The sequence below is a fragment of the Salvia miltiorrhiza genome, chromosome 3 (genome assembly GCF_028751815.1).
Source record: "Salvia miltiorrhiza cultivar Shanhuang (shh) chromosome 3, IMPLAD_Smil_shh, whole genome shotgun sequence".
NCBI classification, from domain to species: Eukaryota; Viridiplantae; Streptophyta; class Magnoliopsida; order Lamiales; family Lamiaceae; genus Salvia; species Salvia miltiorrhiza.
In genome coordinates this window covers 58,563,667-58,583,420 of record NC_080389.1, presented here as the reverse complement: position 1 = coordinate 58,583,420, position 19,754 = coordinate 58,563,667, and the positions used below count along the sequence as shown (strand labels likewise).

Here is a 19,754-nt window from a genome sequence, read left to right as displayed (position 1 = left end):
AAGCTATTACATGATTCACTTGGCTCATGCACAGATGTTAAAAATTGAATAGTTTATAATACAACAAAAGAGAGAAAATAACTATTTTTGAGAATATATTTGTCAAAAAAAGTAGGAGAGATAATAGAGATATTCCTTTTTAGGTGGAAAAAAGAGATAATTATATATGGGTCACAATGGCATTTTGTGTAAATAATTAGTTGAATAAGAGTGTTTGTTATGTATTGCTTTCTATTTAAGGAAGTAACCTATTGAATTGAGACGGTGAGAATACTTGCCAATATTAAACATTGCCAAATTATGACATGGCACAAGCTTTTGCTACATAGCAACAGCTAACATGCAGGGCTGGACACTTAATTTCACAGGCTATGATCATTGTGTACAGTAATAGAATATAAATGGCGATGGAGAAGCCTTGGAAGAAAGGAGGGAGAAAAAAAAGATTATGTATACTAATCACCAGGATTGAGCTAACAGAATTACCAACTGGGACACCTTAGCCAAGAATAAAAAGATAAGGTGATGTGGGGAGAGGTCCACTTGTAAAGCAACTAACATGGAGGAGGAATGGCACCATATTTCAGGCATACAAAATTTGAGGTGGGACATAATTGCTTAAGATCCCATGAAACTGTCAACAAACAGCTATTTATTTGGATCTCAACTCAGTACAAAAGAACTATACACAAATTATACATGAATTGTTTGATATTGTGGATGACTGGTTACGGAGGGATGCATACATGTAGTCACACAGTCAATTTTATTTTATAGCCTAGACCATCATGAGTAAATTATGCGAAGTTCAAATACCTCAAGATTAGCCACTCATATAACGAATCAAGATTTAGTAGATTTACCCTCTGGATATCTTGACTTCATGGATCCACTACAGTTCTTCTCAGGTATAGACCAAAAAAAACACATCTTTTAGATCCAATCCATTATCTCAAAAGATTACCATCATGTATTTGGTGGGGCTCGTGATGAAATGTTCTTTTGATGTTATTGTAGAATGGGGAGCAAACACGATCTGCATTTGATCTTGGTCTGGGGCTGTTGTTTTGATAGTAAAGTGGTTCCAAAAGTTTGTGACTGTTAAGGTTAACTGTTTGGTGAAAGCAAAAGGGGGTTTGTCTGCACAACATAAACAAGGTTTCCCGCCAACATGTGAAGTTGTTGGCTACTTATCGGACTAAGTACTATCAGATCAACTAATTTTACACTTAGGATAATCCATTAGAGCTGGTCGGATTAAAGAATATTTATCAGTTTCTGAAATTAATTCAAAGATAGAATCATTTCTAAGTCCTATAGTATGCAATATAGTCAATAAAATTGACTTCCTATTCCTACCTCAAGTTGAATGTAACACACTTTTAACTAAAAACTGAAAAGGCAATGTTGGTTGTGGGAGGAAGTTTCTTTGTTCACTCTGTCTAGGATTGAAGGTTTACAAAGCTTTGTTCACTCTGTATAGGATTGAATATTGTTCTGTTGATTTATGCTTCGACTCGATTGCAATATGACCATAGTTTATTTAGTACACAAGTTGATGAGCCCACCACCCTGGAGCACCCCACTTTCTGACTTGAATAAAATTTACCTTAAAGTTTTACGGACTATCATTCATGTTCATATAGTGTGAGGGTATGCGCTAAGTCCATGTGCATCGTTCACAAGACAAGTATTTTAATTGACAAACCCATCTTAGAGTGATTTACTAAGTAATGACTGCAAGTAGAACTAGATCAGTGAAAGATTTGAAATTTACCTTTGTTAAAGAGAAAATGAAGCTGAATCAGTGCAAGGGCTCCATCACAGATACCCCGTTTTAGCTCCATCCAATCCGTGAGTTAACTTGGCACTATGCATTCAAAAAGGACAAAGATGGATCAAAAGACAACATAGAAAATAACAAAATAAAGCTATACTCAAAGATGAGAGAGGTGGGGATCATGCTCGTGCAACTTGTACGCAAGTTTCCCATATTTAGTGGTCTACATATACCAAGCGCACAAATATATATGATGTAGGGTAAACCAGCCAAAAAATAGAAAGTGAATTGACACTTCCGACTTGAAACACAGGGCCCAATGACAAGATAGCAGCAAACGGAAAACCACACGCAACATACGGAATCAATGTACAGTAGTTACAGGTGCCGTCAACCTCAAGTTCAAGGACTGTGTCCAACTGATCCTTGGTCTTCGTTTGTCCATCAAATGCTGCAACAGAAAAGTATAGATATTTTCTGCTTTCAAACCGATTTGTAAAAAGAAAATGAAAGTGACATCAACTCATGGAGAGAGCACTAATTAGTGCCAAAGTCACAAGGATCATAGCTTTGTTGATGAAGCTAGGTCAGCCTGTCTATGAGCATCTTTATAATCACTAATCAACATTTCAAGTACAATAGGGATCACAGTAAGGGTCAATATAGCACCTTCCCGGGACTAAACTTATAAATTGAATGGTAGCAATAAGGCATGGTAAAAAACTACTCACCCTAGAAAAAGAATTGCCAAGAAGGAAAAACAGGTCTGGAAAATACTACTTACCTCCCAAATTGAAGTAAACCGCCACCATAATAAGCTAATAATAGCGGATGGGGATTTTAGTACATGAAGGCAATAAAACACAAAATTAGCGGATGGGGAAACTATCGTTTCAGTAAACAAAGGCAAAAAACTGCTTAGCAAAAGGGCAGTCATGCAACTACACAACAACATAGGGCAAGCTTCATAATTGAAGCACATCCAATTTCAACATTTTGCCTCCATATATTATCCAACATAACTATCATGAGGCTGTAAGATGTCGAAAAGTCATCTCTTATTTACAGACACTCTATAGTCCAAGAAAAGCCAAGCTTCGCAATCACATTGAAGAAACCAGGTTTTCCTGTTCAGCAGTCAATTTTGAGAGTGACCCCTTCATCCACCTCCCCATCATCTCTAGTGCAGCTTTAGGTTGATCCATAGGAACCATGTGTCCAGCATCATGTACCTATATTCAGAAAGGGACTTGTAAGGACAAATTAAAGAGTCAAAAGAAAGGAGGAAGTGGAAGAAAGGAAGTGGAAGACCTTTAAGAAACTCAGAGGTCCATAACTTTTCAATAATCCTGCTTCTGAACCATCAACTTGAAAAGGGACTTCAGGAGATGATTCGAAGTCATTCTGGCCACTCCACTGCATTGCATGGACCCATCTTGAATTACCTGCTCATAAAAATTATTGATACAGTTTTTGTCAATCAGTAACCAGCTATGAAATTTAATTTGGATAATGTTACTTCTCCCTGATCAGGAGTAAAGTAGCCTCACCAAGCCAGTTGCAGATCAAATCATATTCTCCAGCATACACCAACATCTTTATTCCATCCTCAAGAAGAGCAGGGATACCAACTTCAAGATTTCTCATCCAATCCATAAGCATTGCCTGGTAAACAGTAGGACTGCACGAGACAAACTCTATATCTCCAACTCCAAGCGCACTCCTCACAGATTTCTCGTTAAGGAACTTCTCCATGATTGAGAAGTCGTAGCATAAATTGCCTATGCACTTCTTCCTGATATCATAATACTGCAGTAAAAAAGTTCCAAAATGCTTAGGCACATGGTAAGCATAGATTGATGAGTTTATGAATTTCATCAATGAGTTCAATGGCTTTATTTCATCCAAGTTCATCTCATGGATAGATGAATATGATAATATTTTTTGCACAGGAGTGATACATCAGGAGATAACCCACAACCTTGGTTCCAAATTGGATAATCACAAGTTAGCCATAAGCAGGCAAGTTATAGATTTCTTACATTCACATCGCCAGCATGTGAAATAATAGAGCTGAATATTGTGTTGCAAACAAAATAGGCCGCCATGCAAGATATTGTTCCATCAGTGCCTGAAACAAGTAGAGGAAATAACTTTAATAGTTAACTAGCAACATAGCTACAGAAAGATAGCACCTCCAAGCACTTGAAAAATATAATGGTAACTCATTTACAAATAAGGCTGAACAACTTGAATAATGCCCTCGCAGAAAACAGACAGAGAACAACAATCCAAAAACACATAAATCATTGTAACATAAAGGATATTAAGAACAAGAGGGTGTATAGTACCACAGAGCTTGATCGCTGCTTCACATAGTGGAAGCACTTTGTTGATACGGTCATGCTCAGATTGTGTAAGTATTCCCATATCAAGAGCATAATCAGCATATGCAGCATACTGAATTCCTGGATCCGTGAGACCATTTCCAATGGCAAATCCCTGTTTAGTTAAGTTAAAAGTCATATAAGATAATCAACAGAGCCACAGAAAGACCTCTAACATTATTCGTTCAGGAATACCTTCAGATTGACATGAATTCCTTCCGCTTCTTTGTTTCCGCGGTGGACGCGAGCAGCAAAAGCAGGAATATAATGTCCAGCATATGACTCTCCAGCAATGAAGAAATCATTCTTTGCCAGTTCAGGATGCTCAGTAAAGAATGCCTATAGCAGAAACTGAGCGGTGAGGACTCTTATCTATTAAGTTCTAATATAATACTCCCTCCGTCCCACTAGAATTGGCACTTTTGAGTTGGGCACGGAGATTAAGAATAAAGGGTTAAGAGTGTAAAGTAGGTAGGGTCCACTTATTATATGTGTGTAGAGAATGTAGGGACCACATACCATTTTAGGAAAGTGTCAATTCTAGTGGGACAAACAAAAAAGGCAAGTGTGCCAATTCTAGTGGGACGGAGGGAGTACTATATTTCCTCATCTAATCCAATTCCACCCTAATTATAGAAAGAAGGTACCTATGAATAAGTTATACACTACACAAAAGCTTGAGAAAGAATTGCAAAATATTAGTACAATGGCACAACAGGTTCGCATCATTTGTTTCATCAGTAAATTATTAGCAATTTTTTTGTTCTGTCTAACACTAGTAGAACTTAACCACACAGAACTTCAAGAATAATCATCATTATACACTTCATTCAACATTTTGAATTAAGTTATTAAGAATTACTAGCTGAAGTCCTGCTGGCAGAACTAATTTTATGGAAATATGTTGAGCAAAGTTATAAATACAGTGACCACAGATTCACTCTAGGGTGACAATGAAAATTATCAATCCCACTAATTCTGTGTCTTTACTTTATACCCTGATTCCTTTGCAAAGTTTCCCCTCCCCCATCACTACAGCAAAACATGATCCCAAGAAGGGTCCATCACTAATGAAAATTATGTTGGTCAAATTCTAAACATGAGAAAACCAACTACACATCTACTTTAAAGTATTTTTTCCATAGCCTGTTCCTTTCTGCTATGGAACAATACTAGTCCCACCGTCCCATTTGAAATGTCTCAAAAAAAAAATGGGAACAGAGATTAAGAATTGTGTGATAAAGGTGTAAAGTGAGACATTTCAAATGGGACAACCCAAAATTAAGGGCAATTTTCTTTCTATTTATGGGTTGAGCCATTTCAAATGGGACATCCTAAAAATAGAAAATGAGACATTTCAAATGTGACGGAGGGAGTAATTTTCTTTCAGATAAATATCAAATTTAATGTTAGTATTAACTAATCCTCGTACATCATCAGGCACAACTAGTAAATAGAAATGTATTTAAGGGTTAACTTCATTAAATTAAACCACACTTAAAAAAAAATGAATTGCGATAATTTTGTCAGCGAGTGGAAAGAGAGAGCTCTGGGTACTTGGCATTTAGTAACACCCTTTTTCTCTAATTTCTCCTTTTTTTTACGAATAAATCCAATTTCCGCTTGTGTGTCTAACACCTAAACCACTAAGATAGATGTAGATACATTCAATTTCGTTCTGAGCAATAGGCAGCATAGCAAAGACCAGATGTTCCTCTATGAGAGGGTGTAAAAGAGAAACAAAGTAACAAAACTAACCTGTATAAAGTCATACAGGTCATCACTGACATCATGCTCATTATGGGGAATGTCACGTTTATCAGAACTATAGCTGAATCCAGTTCCAATAGGTTGGTCAACAAATATAATACTTGAGATCTGCAAAATCATTAAAGAAATTCAAATACCACAAGTGTTTCTGAAACTTGACATGTGACTAGATAGATTGACATATCAGGAACAATGAAAACCTAATTCAGCAGTTCAAGCATGGCACCAAAAATCTTAGAACACTAAATGTTACAATTCCAACAATTAGCTGAATTCAAATAACCTATTGGTATAAGCATTGTACAATATAAGGATTTTATTGAACAGTACGTAATATAGTATTATCATCACCAAAATTAACGAAGGATAGTACCTGGAACCACCCATACTCATTAAACACAAGAGTTAGATTATCAGCAATATCACCAATACTGAAGGGCCCATTTTCATAGAAAAGAGCCAACTCACTGCTACAACCTGGCCCACCAGTCAACCAGATGAGAACAGGGTCCGTGGTGCTATTTTGAGACTCAAAGAAGAAGTAAAACATCCTGCAATCATAATGCCAATAGCCTCAGTTTGACCATTGGGTATAGTGGGTATATCAGAGGCTACAGAAAATCAAAACATTTCCATAGGAAACTTTACAAACTTATGTCCAAATAAACTAGAAATGTTATACACTATCATTCATTTATAAAATGAACATGCTCTAGAATATAGTTAATCCGTAAGTAGAAAAAACAAAATCCCCAGTTACCATTGCTCATGAGGTCAATAAACTTAATCACAAAGATATATGGTCACCAGCCCTTTTATTATCAGCCAGCTCATGGCAATAAAAAATGTTAAATGTCAAAATTAAGGTTCAGAGTAGATTAACCTTGCGTAAAATATCAATGCCAAAGCATAAAATCCAGCTTAACAGATTCGAAGATCCGCATTTAGCGTCATTAGACAGAAATGCAAACAAAAATACAGAGTGCAAAATGATAATTAAAAAAAAAAAACAAAAAAAGCTCTAAATGCAATCCTAGAAAGTATCTGAACAGGCAGAAAAGTGACTGCACATAGAAAACAGGTCCCATTCAAGTTCAACTAACGGATAATACATTTCCAATTAGTTAAACACGGGTATTGAAATTTAAAATGCTCATCGTAACAAAGTAATCACAAAATGCTTTAGCTCGATCAATTTGAACTCGCTATAGAGCGTTGAATAAAACAAAAACATTTATCGCGCACAATTAATTGATATAAAATCACGGATAATCAAGGAAAATTAGTCAGACAACCGTCACATTTCTATAAATCGGCTGCTAGTGCGGATCATTTACCGAGTACCAATTAATTAACGACAACAAAAGGAGTTCGCTGAGAAGGAGCTCTAAAGTCAATTTCTGAAGAAGCTAACCTGGCGGCATGAGAATGCTTAATCTGATAGTAACCAGCATGGTGACCTACTTCCTCAGCTGCTTTGGGATCGACCGAAATCGGAGACCTAAATGGCCTCTCGAAGATCCTCGCAGCGTCGGGAGAAGCAACCTCATCGTCGACGATGTTGATCGGACGTTTAGGGAACAAATTGAGGTCGTGAATCAGCCGCTCAACCGAAACCATTGCCAGATTCGGCGGCGCACGGAGCAGGCCAACAACGGAGGCGATCGGCGAGAGGAGGAGGACGACGACGACGAAGAGAGAGAGGTAGCTTTGCGAGGAAGACATCATTTTGTCGTGAGCTTGAGAATTGCTAGTAGTGTGCAGTGTGCACTGTGTGTGTTTCCGTTGCTTTGCTTGATATTTATATCGAATAAAATAGAATATTATCAGCTGTGTCAAAATATCCGTAGAGAATACATGATGCTTTGACGTGGCCAGTTGCACCTCGCTCATCTTAGATCTTATGGATGAGGCGGATGAGGGTGCGTTGGAATAGTTAATGCTTAAAGATCAATAAGTTAATGCTTAAAGATCAATAAGAAACACATGCCCAAAAAGAAAAAGATCAATAAGAAACAAACACAATAGTGTGTGGGGTGGGGTTATTGGGCTGTCGGTGAAATAATTGATGCTTAAAGATAAAAAAAATAGGTTCGAATTTATTATAAGGCGATTTTTAAATTTCTTTGTTCAATTATTAATTTATAAAAAAAATAAAGAATGTCTAATTTATGCTTCGCTCGTATATTTAATAATGTAGGATAATCCATTCGCTCAACATGACATGCACAAATTGCTAGCCCTGGTATCTTGGGGTCAAATAAAACAAGAATTGCTAAAAAGTATTGGAAATTCTTACAGTAGACATAACCAGGAAAACTTTTACAGTTGCAAGTGTTGAGATGAACTACAAAAATAGTTAAAGCATTACACACCAACATCTAGCCACATTTTTGATGTGTTCATACAAATCTAGTATTTAGCTCGTCTTCATCTTAAGAAGAGACAAGACCAACAACTATGATTATCAGATTGAATGCCACTACCTACACTGTTACAACAGCTAAAACTGGCAAAATAAGCCATGCTTGGATCATCTCAAATAACTTACACATGGTACTTATTCGAGAACACGAGATATAGCACCTTATCTCAACGGAGCATGATTATTGTTGTATAATGGTATATAAGAGCAGAAGCTTATCTACCGCACAATGTATCATTAAGGAGCATAATCGAGCAAAAAGTACGTTCATCACTATTTAACAGCATCTAATGTGGCAGCAGAAGTCGATGTTTTTTGGTTTGTGAAGCCACTTAGATAAGAGTATCTAATCAAAAAGCCCCTCATCATGCCAGATATCAACCAAAAAATCTACCATCTCCTGCAAAAGTGTGAATGCATCTATTTGTAGCTACTTGTATTAGAAAAGACTTCAAATATGGTATAGCACAGAGTTTAACTTACAGGTAAAGGAATTGGATTAGGGAAAGGGTCATTGGTCGAGAGCAGGTCTTCGTACGTTGTTGACCAGCTGCAAGATCACATGATGAAGAATCAAAGCACAATCATAGAATTACTAGAAACCAAAAGGGAACAATGTAATGCAAAAATCAACTTATCAATGATAACTAATAATCCTTGCAAACACTTATAAGCTTCTTTTAGCTCCTTACTAAGGGATATGACATCATTCGAGAATTAGCCCAAATTTTATTGGTGATCATCCAGCACAAGCTGAGGTCTCTGTATTATTACCTTCACATTAGGTAGCTGTAAGTGGTTCAACTTCATCTTTCGGCATATTAACAAAGTATTCAAAGATCAAAATACAACTACTACTTTGGATTTTCGCAGAGGAAAGAAGACAAGGAGATCATAGTACCTTATAATTGGATCATTTTGCATTCTTTGAGACCTCTGAGATATATCTCCAATCCATTTTCTTCTGTCCTCCTCCCATTCAATCGTAGCTATATTAACATAAGAAAAAACCAAAATAAAAATTTATACGCATTAGTTAGTGATACAGTAACAAAGAACCGTTGTGACAAATGGAAGATTCTCTTTTGAACTGACACATTGGTGTAATGATTAGTTACGAGGAATTAGTAACATGGGGTGCAGTTATTGGACCAACAAAGATACAAGTATGAACTATTGACACTCCGTTTCCAGAATACGAAGCAAAAGAAGGTGGAGATACCAATAGATAGAAAGGGTATTCTGTTTCTTGATATCACATGTACTCTAGATACATTTCTCTACTCTTTATGCAGATAAAGCAGTGCAAAGAAGGCTTACCATGATTAACAAATTGAGAAGTGTCTGGTCTGTTATCTTCTGCCTTTTTCTGTTCATTACGAGACGTAGAAGGTTCCGAACATTGGTTTTCATTGCAATGGGAAGTTCTACCATTAACTTCCATAATGTCAGGAATAAAGGACCATCAGCCTTTCGCAAACTGTATGCCTCAACTGCTTTTCAATGTTGATTTACAGCATAACAAAAATCTGAATAGGTTTCACAAACACACACCAATTAAGATATAAAATAACTTCCTAAGAAGAAGAAGAAGAAGATCAATTCAATTGATACACCCCAAAATTGTTATACATAGAAAAAGGAACTATTCAAGATCTCCCATTCCTATCAATCTGATAATAAAGTAGCAATGGGGTGGGAATTGCTTAATTCAGTTCTCACACGGACATGGAAAGAATTGTAAATCAAGAAAACTGAGGATGCAATACTAATGCACATGCATAGTTTATTGCTCAATCTCTAAATACTTATATTGGATGTTGAATCAATGTCCTAGGTAGATAAATACTCTTCACGCTTTATAGCAATGATGCTGCTCAATCTAAAAGTTCTTATCAATTACATATGTTTGATCACAAATTGCTACTTATCAAACTACCCAAATCATAAGCATGAATTACTACTCAAGTACGATCAATAGCATGACTTATTTACCTTTAGACAGTATTTACTGTTCAAGATTAGTCTAGATACATAAACATACTATAGACTATTCTATTGTTTACTACTAAAGATGGATTGGAACTTTGGGGTATCCTAAGGCCCAGTGATAATTTCTACAATTTGAGCTAATTTACTTGATTCTTATCCAATTGAAAGAGGCGGGAATGGGATTGAAGAAATCCTAGTGATGAAGATAAAAATAGTTAACCAATCATGTCTATTGTCGATCCTCAATAGTAAATGCACCTTAGAGGCTTCAATTAATACCGACAAACACCAACAATGAAGATATGCAAATGCAAACAACTCATTAAATCTCCACTAAACAATGCCAGTAAAACAAGAGAATTGACTCACCATGGCATGTAAAATATGCTCTGTTTTAACTTTCGCGGTGCCGTAAATCTATCTACTGAAATAATTGGCACAGTAACAGACAAATTACAAGGAAACCCCATGAAAAAAATGTAGTATCATAATTATCGCTTCACCTTTCTTTAAAGGGCAAGAGGCAAATGGTCAAAAATTCAATAATATGAAAAATCTCCTAAATTCCGAAAATAATTGGAATGACAAAAATCTTGCAGGAGAGATAGATTTATCTTCAAAGTCAAGCCAATTGACGACAAATAACATGCTCAAGAATACTTTCTTTTCCGCAATGATCTCAATCAGCACAATTTCACTTCAATTTCTAAAAAAACCATTAGCTAACGATTCGTGAGATACACATGCAGCATGCCAAATCATAGCAACATGAGCAGAGTTGAAATCAAGATTTCAAGAACATGAGAAATTCTAACTCAAACAAAAAACCCATAAAAACCCATCAATATTTCCCCACAAGTTTCAATCTTTTCCACGTCCCATCAAAACAACATTCATATATTGACAATTCACAAAGAAAAGACAAAGACAACCAAAATTTGAAAGAAAAAACAAAAACAGTATAAAAGGAAACAGAAAACACGCATGAAAACAAGAAAAGTAAGAAATACGTACCTTTAGTTTAGTGGAGGCCAAGCAGAAATGGGATATAAAGAAGGAATTGAGAGGGGGGAAATGGTGTATATATAGGCAGAAAAAAGGAAGCATAATGTGGGCTCAAGAATATGCAGCGTCGTTTTCTTCGTTTGGTGGCATCCTGTAAACAGTTTCTCCAGTTTCTAGATTCTATTCCTCTTTCTCTCTCCCTCTCCCTCTCATCGCCGATGTGGATTTGGTTCCATTGTCGAATAGTACTTGCATGTTTAAAACGATTGCCAGGACCTGCCCTTTGGCTGCAGGGAAGATTTGCAACGAAGGTTTGTACTTTGAGGGCTATATGGTCATTTTTTATGGGGCAAGGATGGATAAGTACCTCGTGCTCAAGATTCTTGTACCTTGTAGATGGTACCACGAGATGCACGGTGTTACCGACCACGCGAACAATTTTAATACTATAGTAATTTTTCGGATAATACATTCGCCTCATCGATATTATTTCATTTTTGGGGATTGAACACGCTACACGAGCAAATGAATTTGAACTTAGAAGTGGATTAATTATACTCCCTTCGTTTTATTATTTACTAGTGTATCTCCCGCGCCATGCGCGATTAAATGTGAATTTAGACTCGTGTAAAATCTGCATTTATATAGTATAATATTAATATAAACTAATATAATTAAAATTCGATATCAAAATTATTTTTTGCTAAGTGATCTAATATTTTAATATAATCAATGTAATTATACAAAAATATAGCACATGCCTATATATATATATATAGAGATCTTGTATAACTTATACAGGGAGTTTCTATAATTACAAAAATTAAACCAGATTTATCGCATAAAATAAGTTGTGTATGAATTTGTTATGTAACATTATGGATTTGGTGTGAAAAATGATGAATTAAAAAAATATCAACCTATAAAATTCAAACTATGGACCAAAAATTCATTTAGAAACTAAAGCTATAATTTCACTAAAGTTTTAATCATAATTTAAGGGACGAAAGTGCTTGCTATTAAGCATATTGGTCATTGACATATTATATTTCAACACATATTTTTGAGATATAAATAAACACGTAAAGATATCTGAACTTAATTTAATACCTATCAAAGATAATTGTATGAATACAAAAAAAAAAAAAAATACATGCATTAATAAAAATAAAGAAGTTGTCATATTTAGGAAGCAACACTAATTTTTAACAAATTAATTAAAACATAAGATTTTCTTTGTCTCTTATAACTTTTGATTCAATAAAATCTTGAATTTAATTTTCATTTATTTGATGATGAAATAAATATTGAAAATTAGAATAAAAATTAAGAAAATAATCTTTGAACATATTTTTAGAATTTTTTATGCAAGTAATTTACACATAATTTTAGACTCAAGTAATATATACAACTATTTTATACTTATTGATTTAATTTGATAAAAAAATTATAATATGTAATATTTTATCATTTTATGATAATTACATAATGTCATATTAATAATGTTTTTAATGAAATAAAAAATACATAATTTGACAAAAATTTAAAAGAATGATACAGTTTATAATTGCAATTAAAATCTCATTCCTTTTGAAGGAAATATCAATATTTTTAAATATAAATATTTTATAATTTTATATTATCATAACTTGCTCATTTTAAATATTTTTTTATTATATATCAAATTAAAGTTCATTTCATAATCTTTTGTTCAAGATGCATATATCATATATTTGACATAATATTAAATTACTTAAAAATGAAAACAATCGTGTTCTATCTATGAAATAAGGAAAAAAATATTTATACAGTGCTTTGCTATTTTCTTGGTTAACTTGTAATGGCAGTTTTTTATTTTCGAAAATAAAGTGGGGTCAAACATATTAAATTTGACTTTTAGTTTTTTTTTTCCAATTCCAAAATTACCCTTCAAATTAAATTTATTGACATTTACTTTGCTTTTTATATATATAAAGATGTCTCACTTAATATTTTGGGCTATTTTATTTTTATTGATCTATTTTCATAAAAGATATTCACTCAAGCTCATTTCTATTTATTCAATTTCTTTTGAACACAAAAATTAAAAAATATATATAAATTAATTAAAAATAGCAGGGTTCATGCCTTTTTGAAAGATTAATTATCAGTACTATCTTAAATGAAAATGGAACAAGAAAAATAAGACAACTAAGAAAGAAAAAAAGATAAAACAATGGGACGGAGGAAGTAATAATTAATTCTTCGAAAGGTTTAAATCCTACAACTTTTATCTAATTTACACATTTTCTTTAATTTTTCTGTTTAGAAGTTTTGGGACATAAATAATACTTTCTTCGTTCCACTTATAATGACACAATATAAATAAGTACGTAGATTAAGAATAAGGTATTAGGAGTGCAAAGTTGGTAAAAATCAATTATTTAATGTGAGTAAAGTGAGTAGAGATCATATATTAATTTTAGATAATGTTATTATAAATAGGGCAAATTAAAAAAAAAAAAATAGGTCGTTATAAATGAGACGGAGTAAGATGGGTGGGCTAAAATTTAGATTGAAGAAAATCATGAATAAATAATTTCTGTTTTTGGTTTGATTTAACACTTCGGTATTCGTATATTGATTACTCATTTCAAATCTAAGTGTATTGCATTGAGGTATTATATCAATCGATGACTTATCTTTGACATGTAACGAAATTTAATTGATGAATTATATGATGAACGAATAAGAGGCACCACATAAACGAACTACGTTGTCATTTTGTGATCACATGGACGGACTACTTCAGCCACGTTGGATAGAATATTTCATAATATTATACTAACTCCATCTCATAAGAGTGTGTATGATTATTAGCGGTACGAGTTTTTAATAAATATTAGGTAAGTGGAGAAATGAGTCCAGTTTACTGTAAAATATAGATAAAAAATAAAAAGTTGATGGTGAGATAGTGTCCAAAAATAATAAATGTACAAATTTATGGAACGTCTCAAAATAAAAATAAGTGCAAACTCTTATAAGACGGAAGCAGTGCAAAATTAATATTTTCGAGAGATAAATGGGCCTTGAGGCTTTGGCAATCTCGATTTTGCTTATTGGGCTGGGTACATAAGGAACGCATATATTCATAAACAACAAATTCAGGAAAAATATTAACCAGCTACATGGTAGGAACTATGTGTGTTATAATGGTGATCGATTTTGATTGGTCTTATATTGGTTATACTAAGTATAAATGTAAACCATTATTAAAAAAATGTCCTTAATTATTAAACAAAAAAAATTATTAAATGAAAAAAACAATTATATCATGAATTTTCATTGTAATTGATTAATTGTAGAATCCCCAGATTTTCCAACAAGTAAAATTTGACGTATCTAATACTAAAATTTAGGGGTTATGGCAAAAAAATATACGAACTTTGAAAAAAGTTGCAATTTTCACCTGAACTTTCAATTAAATCAAAAGATACATGAATTTATATTTTTATTGCAATTTTCACCTAAGTTTGAATTTCAACGAAATTAGAGCTTGATTGACCTCTCCATATATATATATATATATATATATATATATATATATATATAGGGTGTGGTTCTTGGAAAAACAAGATCTGGCGGAAAAACCAGATCTAACCGCCGCCGCTGCTCGCGCTTCCTCGCCGCTGATAGGTGCCTCGCCGCTGAGTTGTCGAGCTCTCCAGCAGAGTCGCCCCCAGCAGACCCTAAAGGCAGTCACGCCGCCAGCCGCTGAAGACTTCGCCGCCGCTGCTCGCGCCTCCTCGCCGCTGCCCGCCGCTAATTGGTGCCTAGCCGCTGCTGTCGTCCAGCAGAGGCTCCCCAGCAGAGACGACACGCAGTGTTAAATTGCAGCGGAGGAAGATCGAAGAGGCATCAAGGCAGATCTTCACGCAGCCGCCTCGCCGCAGCCGCTCGCCACCGCTGCTCAGCTCCGTCGCCGCTGCTCCTTTACTGCCGTTCTCCTGCCGGTGATGGATTCGAGTTCGCCGGAGGTCCATCGTGACAAGGGGGCCTCAATCTTCCAATGGTATCTTCTAATTTTAACAGGTCTCGATCTAAGTCAACTGAGATTCGCCTACCACAAAATCAACAGCCGAGGATTTTGGAGCAGGGGAATTTGAAACTTGACGAGGTTTGTTTGTCCTCTACAATTCCGTCTGAAGGAACAGCTTCTGTGCCTAGCTACACAAAGCTGCCGCCACCAGAGGGTAGGATTTCCTACGCCTCGATCATGCAAAAACGGGTTGAACGACCTCCAGATTTACCGGCGCATAAATTCTCAGCTCTTAAGGCTGAGAAACTTGCTGATGGGTTCTCTCTCACCATTCCAAAACAGATGTATCAAAAACGTATTGCTGAATTCAAATTCTCTGTTATTGGAAGGGTGTTACTACGGAAAGGAAGCAAGCCACAGGCGACACATCAATTGAAACTTGAACTCAACAATTTGTGGGGTATCCAATCAGAGTGGAAGCTTCTCACTTTGGGTAAGGGTTTCTTCACCATGAAATTCTCTACTCTTGAAGATAAAAAACTTGCGAAAGCCAAAATTGTTTGGGATCTGGCTGCGGGTTCCATCCGCCTCCGCGATTGGGTGCCATGTTTCAATCCCTACAAGGAAGTCTCTTCTATTTGTCAAGTTTGGGTTCGGATTTATTACCTTCCGAATGAGTTTTGGGATCCTGAGGTAATAACAGCAATCGCTAGAATTATTGGTTTTCCAATCAAAATTGATGGTGTATCAGCTTATGGAGAGGTCGGCCATTTCATTCGTGTGCTTATTGAACTGGATCTCGCTCAGCCATTGCAGGAATCGATGCTTATAGATTGTGAACATCCTTTCTATGTTGAGTTTAGCTATGAACAATTGCCTTTCTTTTGCTCGAATTGCCGCATCACTGGACATCAGGTGGAAAAGTGTACAAAGCTTAAGCAGAAGGACAGCCAGGACAGTAAAGAAGCTCTGGAAGCAGATCAGAATGTCGTAATTCCTATCGAGTCTTCTACTGATAATGAAAACAAGGGCAACAAGGTGTCGGTTAAGCCTAAAGCTCATTTGGCTTCTACTTTTGGGAAGAATCATGATAAACCTGCTGCGGTTTGGTCAAAGGTTGCCGAACAGGCGGTAAAAAAACAGGTTGCTGCTCCGGTTCTTGAGAAAGAGGCTGTCGAGACGCGAAATGCATTTCAGGCTCTGGATTTGGAGAATAATGCAGATACTTGTTTGGATATGGGCGTGGATCCTATTTCTGGAACGTCTTTCGGGATTCATTTATCTCAGCCGGATTCGTTGGAAAAAATCATGGTTCCAATTCAGGGGGATAAAGATGTGATTAAAGATAGTGACTTGGTCATTAACGAGGAAGACTCGGATGTGGAGGAAACTTTGGAAATGGAGGCTCCGGATGGCGCGGATTTGAACAGACCGATTTTTGACGACACAGCTGTTGCTCTCGAAAGTGACCCAAATTTGGACAAAAACGGGGGTGTTCTGCATGAAGGTAACAAAGATTTGTCCGCTCTTGCCCCGGACAATATTACTAGTCGCATTTGTCGGTTAGAGGAGCAGGTTAGTCAGGGAATGCAATTACTCTCGGACAAGACGACAAAGCGAGGACGTGGCCGCCCAAAGGGCACGGGAAAGGGCATGGGAAGTGAGCCGATGCAAGCGGTTCCGGAAGGTAGCATAAAAGGTCGCCTCAGGAATGCGGGAGAAATGGGCTACAAGCCGAGTAACTTTGTGGTTGATTGTAGCTATAGTGATAGCATGAGTGCAATGAATAATATAGTTCATAGACGTTGGTCAGATGAAATGGACGACTATCCTGATTTATGGGATCGCTAGTATCTTCAGGTTTCTTAGTTTAACGATCTCTTTTCGAGTTTCGTGCCCTTAGTCTGCGTTTTGTGCTCTCAAGGGATTCTATTTTCTTTTTCTTTTATAATAAACCTTAATTTAATAATATAGGGTGTGGTTCTAGAGAGAACTACATTATTTGTGAGAACGGGAGAACCATCAAATCTAATGCATTCACTGTAAAAATTAATGCATCCGCTGTTAAAATTAATGCACTCAAAAAAATAAAAAAATAAATGCTCCCTTCAGGATTCGAACCCAGGATCTGCATTCATCCAACAAGATGATGCATCCACCGTAGATCTTAATGATCGAATGGCTGAAAATGGTTCTCCGGTCTTCTTTTATTTATGGTTTTTTCCTGAACCTCTCCCTATATATATATATATGGGAGGGCTATAATAAAAACAATTTTAAGTGTATAAGATATGAATGAATCTTGTCCATTAGATCTTGATTGATCTAATGGCTTGAAATTAGCTTAATAATATTTTTAATAATTCACGAAAATTATCTAGAGGATAAGCTAGTAATTTACTCAATCTTTATTTTCGTGAAGAAGATTTGTTTTAGTGATCATTTTTTTTTCTTCCATATATTCCTTAATCATTAAACACGTCTGCCACCTTACGCCTCCATCATAACCTATAACTTAAATTTTTTGGTATCATCAAACGTAAATAATCGATGAAACCAAAGTTTTCTGGATTCATCTATCTTTTTCGACAAATAATCTCATGGATCATCCAGGTAATGAGTTCTTAAATTCGCAAAGTATTAAATGTTAATTCGTAATATAAATTAATTTCTGTATCATCAAACGTCTAATTCGTAACAACATTACTTATAATTCGTGATTATATTGAAAATTTCCTAGGTTACCACATTACTTCCAGTTTGAGCAAAAATTAAACTCGCGAAGTATTAAATATAATTCGTAATAAAAGTACTTCCAATTCGTGCGTAGAATGAAAATTTTTCCGTGTTACATGAAAATATAATTTGTAACAAAAGTACTTTCAATTCGTAAATAAATTTTATTTAGTTCATAACAATAGTACTTTTAATTCGTAACCAAAAATTTCTTTAGTTCATACGTTATTAGATCAGAATCAGAATTTAATTTTCATAATAAATGGAAATCAGATCAGAATATCACGTGAAATTCTCAATGGCATTCAGATCAGATCAGAATTTATTTCCATAATAAATGGGAGTCATTTTCGGAACCGCATGGTTGGTGAGAGAAAGCCAAATTTATTCAATTACAATATTATCCTTATTAATAAAGATGCTACGAATTCACAGTACATTTGAAACGAATTAATCTAAAATGCAGATTTTCAATCTAAACCGTTAAGCTGGTACAGATCTAGGGTGAGAAATTATTCATATTTTATACACTTAAGAGTGTTTTCATGGTACCCACCCCTATAGGATCCCTAGAGAATTATATTTTTCGAGAGAATGGAGAATAACAAATAAATCTATAAATTTTTACGAACAGATCAACATTACTAATGAACAGATGTATTCAGTAAAATACAGTAAATATAGTGAAAATCTCGCCCCTATCAGGATTCGAACCTAGGTCAAAATATACATTGATTTATTTATCAAAATTATAGACTTATTCGTTATTTTTTCACGCATTCTCTAATCTCAAAATATTTAGCATTCTTCATGGATCTTCTCCCTTCCATATATATATATATGGAAGGGCTACCGTGAAAACACTTCTTAAAATAAAAATAAAAACGTTTTTCAATGTACGAATTTTATGTAGAACACGTAAGAATTCATCCAACAGGGTTACGAATTGTGAAAAATAAATTTTGCTACATTTGGGATTCAAACTCAGGACCACGAATTCATCCAACAGGGTTACGAGTCAACCGTAGATCTTGATGATCTAAGGGCTGAAAATAGTTTATATTTTATATTTTAAGAAGTGTTTTTATTTTTGCCCTCCCCTACACACACACACACACACACACACACACACACACATATAATTCCCCCTATCGATGACGTCTCTATCGCGTACATGACCCTATAGTCAGGGTCAAAGTTGTTTACTACCTAAACGTCGCAAAATCGCACCAAATACCTCCCGCGCTTTAACGGGGGTTAACATCGTTAGAATTTTTTATTTTATTTTATTTTTAATTATGCTCTCTCCTTGAATCTCCACCACTTTGACCTCCCCTTCCACCCGCTTAGCCCCACCACCGCCACCGCTCAGCCTTGCCTCTGGTAAATCACTGCTTCTGGTAAATCAAAACGTAACCTCCACACTCAGCTAGAGAAAAAATTAGAATCTCTCTACTCTCCGGTCCGAAAACTCATGACTGTAAAGGTCGTCTCTCTCTTCCCTTGGCACACACACGACAACACGACAAACAACACCAAGCCCGCTTGAGTCACATATGGCTTCTTCCACCACGGCAGCTTCTTCACTGAGTCCGCTTTCTCCCCCACCTACCATCACCACATCATCCCCCTCGTCATAAC

General features: G+C 35.5%; 3 protein-coding genes across 5 annotated transcripts in view; all 3 read right to left on the bottom strand.

The window, feature by feature from the left end:
- Window positions 1-19,754, bottom strand: part of LOC131014806 (uncharacterized) — an 80,438-nt gene that overhangs the window by 15,011 nt on the left and 45,673 nt on the right. The gene's annotated exons all lie outside the window — the stretch shown is intronic.
- On the bottom strand, window positions 2,650-7,842 carry LOC131014801 (serine carboxypeptidase-like). Its single transcript, XM_057942889.1, has 9 exons — window positions 7,352-7,842; window positions 6,311-6,488; window positions 5,926-6,045; window positions 4,363-4,506; window positions 4,132-4,282; window positions 3,823-3,911; window positions 3,331-3,589; window positions 3,092-3,225; window positions 2,650-3,012 (listed from the first exon to the last, which is right to left on the bottom strand). The coding sequence occupies exons 1-9, from the start codon at window positions 7,828-7,830 to the stop codon at window positions 2,884-2,886; spliced, it is 1,683 nt and encodes a 560-aa protein (XP_057798872.1). The 5' UTR covers window positions 7,831-7,842; the 3' UTR covers window positions 2,650-2,883.
- On the bottom strand, window positions 8,210-11,597 carry LOC131014810 (uncharacterized). Of its 3 annotated transcripts, none has more exons than XM_057942908.1 (5): window positions 11,369-11,597; window positions 9,683-9,855; window positions 9,264-9,351; window positions 8,846-8,912; window positions 8,210-8,762 (listed from the first exon to the last, which is right to left on the bottom strand). In XM_057942908.1, exons 2-5 carry the CDS (start codon window positions 9,804-9,806, stop codon window positions 8,709-8,711), a joined length of 333 nt encoding a protein of 110 aa, XP_057798891.1. In that variant the 5' UTR covers window positions 9,807-9,855; window positions 11,369-11,597; the 3' UTR covers window positions 8,210-8,708. The 3 variants fall into 3 exon arrangements, with proteins under 3 accessions (XP_057798891.1, XP_057798889.1, XP_057798890.1); XM_057942906.1 differs by having other exon boundaries at window positions 9,683-9,891; window positions 11,369-11,596; XM_057942907.1 differs by lacking the exon at window positions 11,369-11,597 and adding an exon at window positions 10,724-11,316 and having other exon boundaries at window positions 9,683-9,891.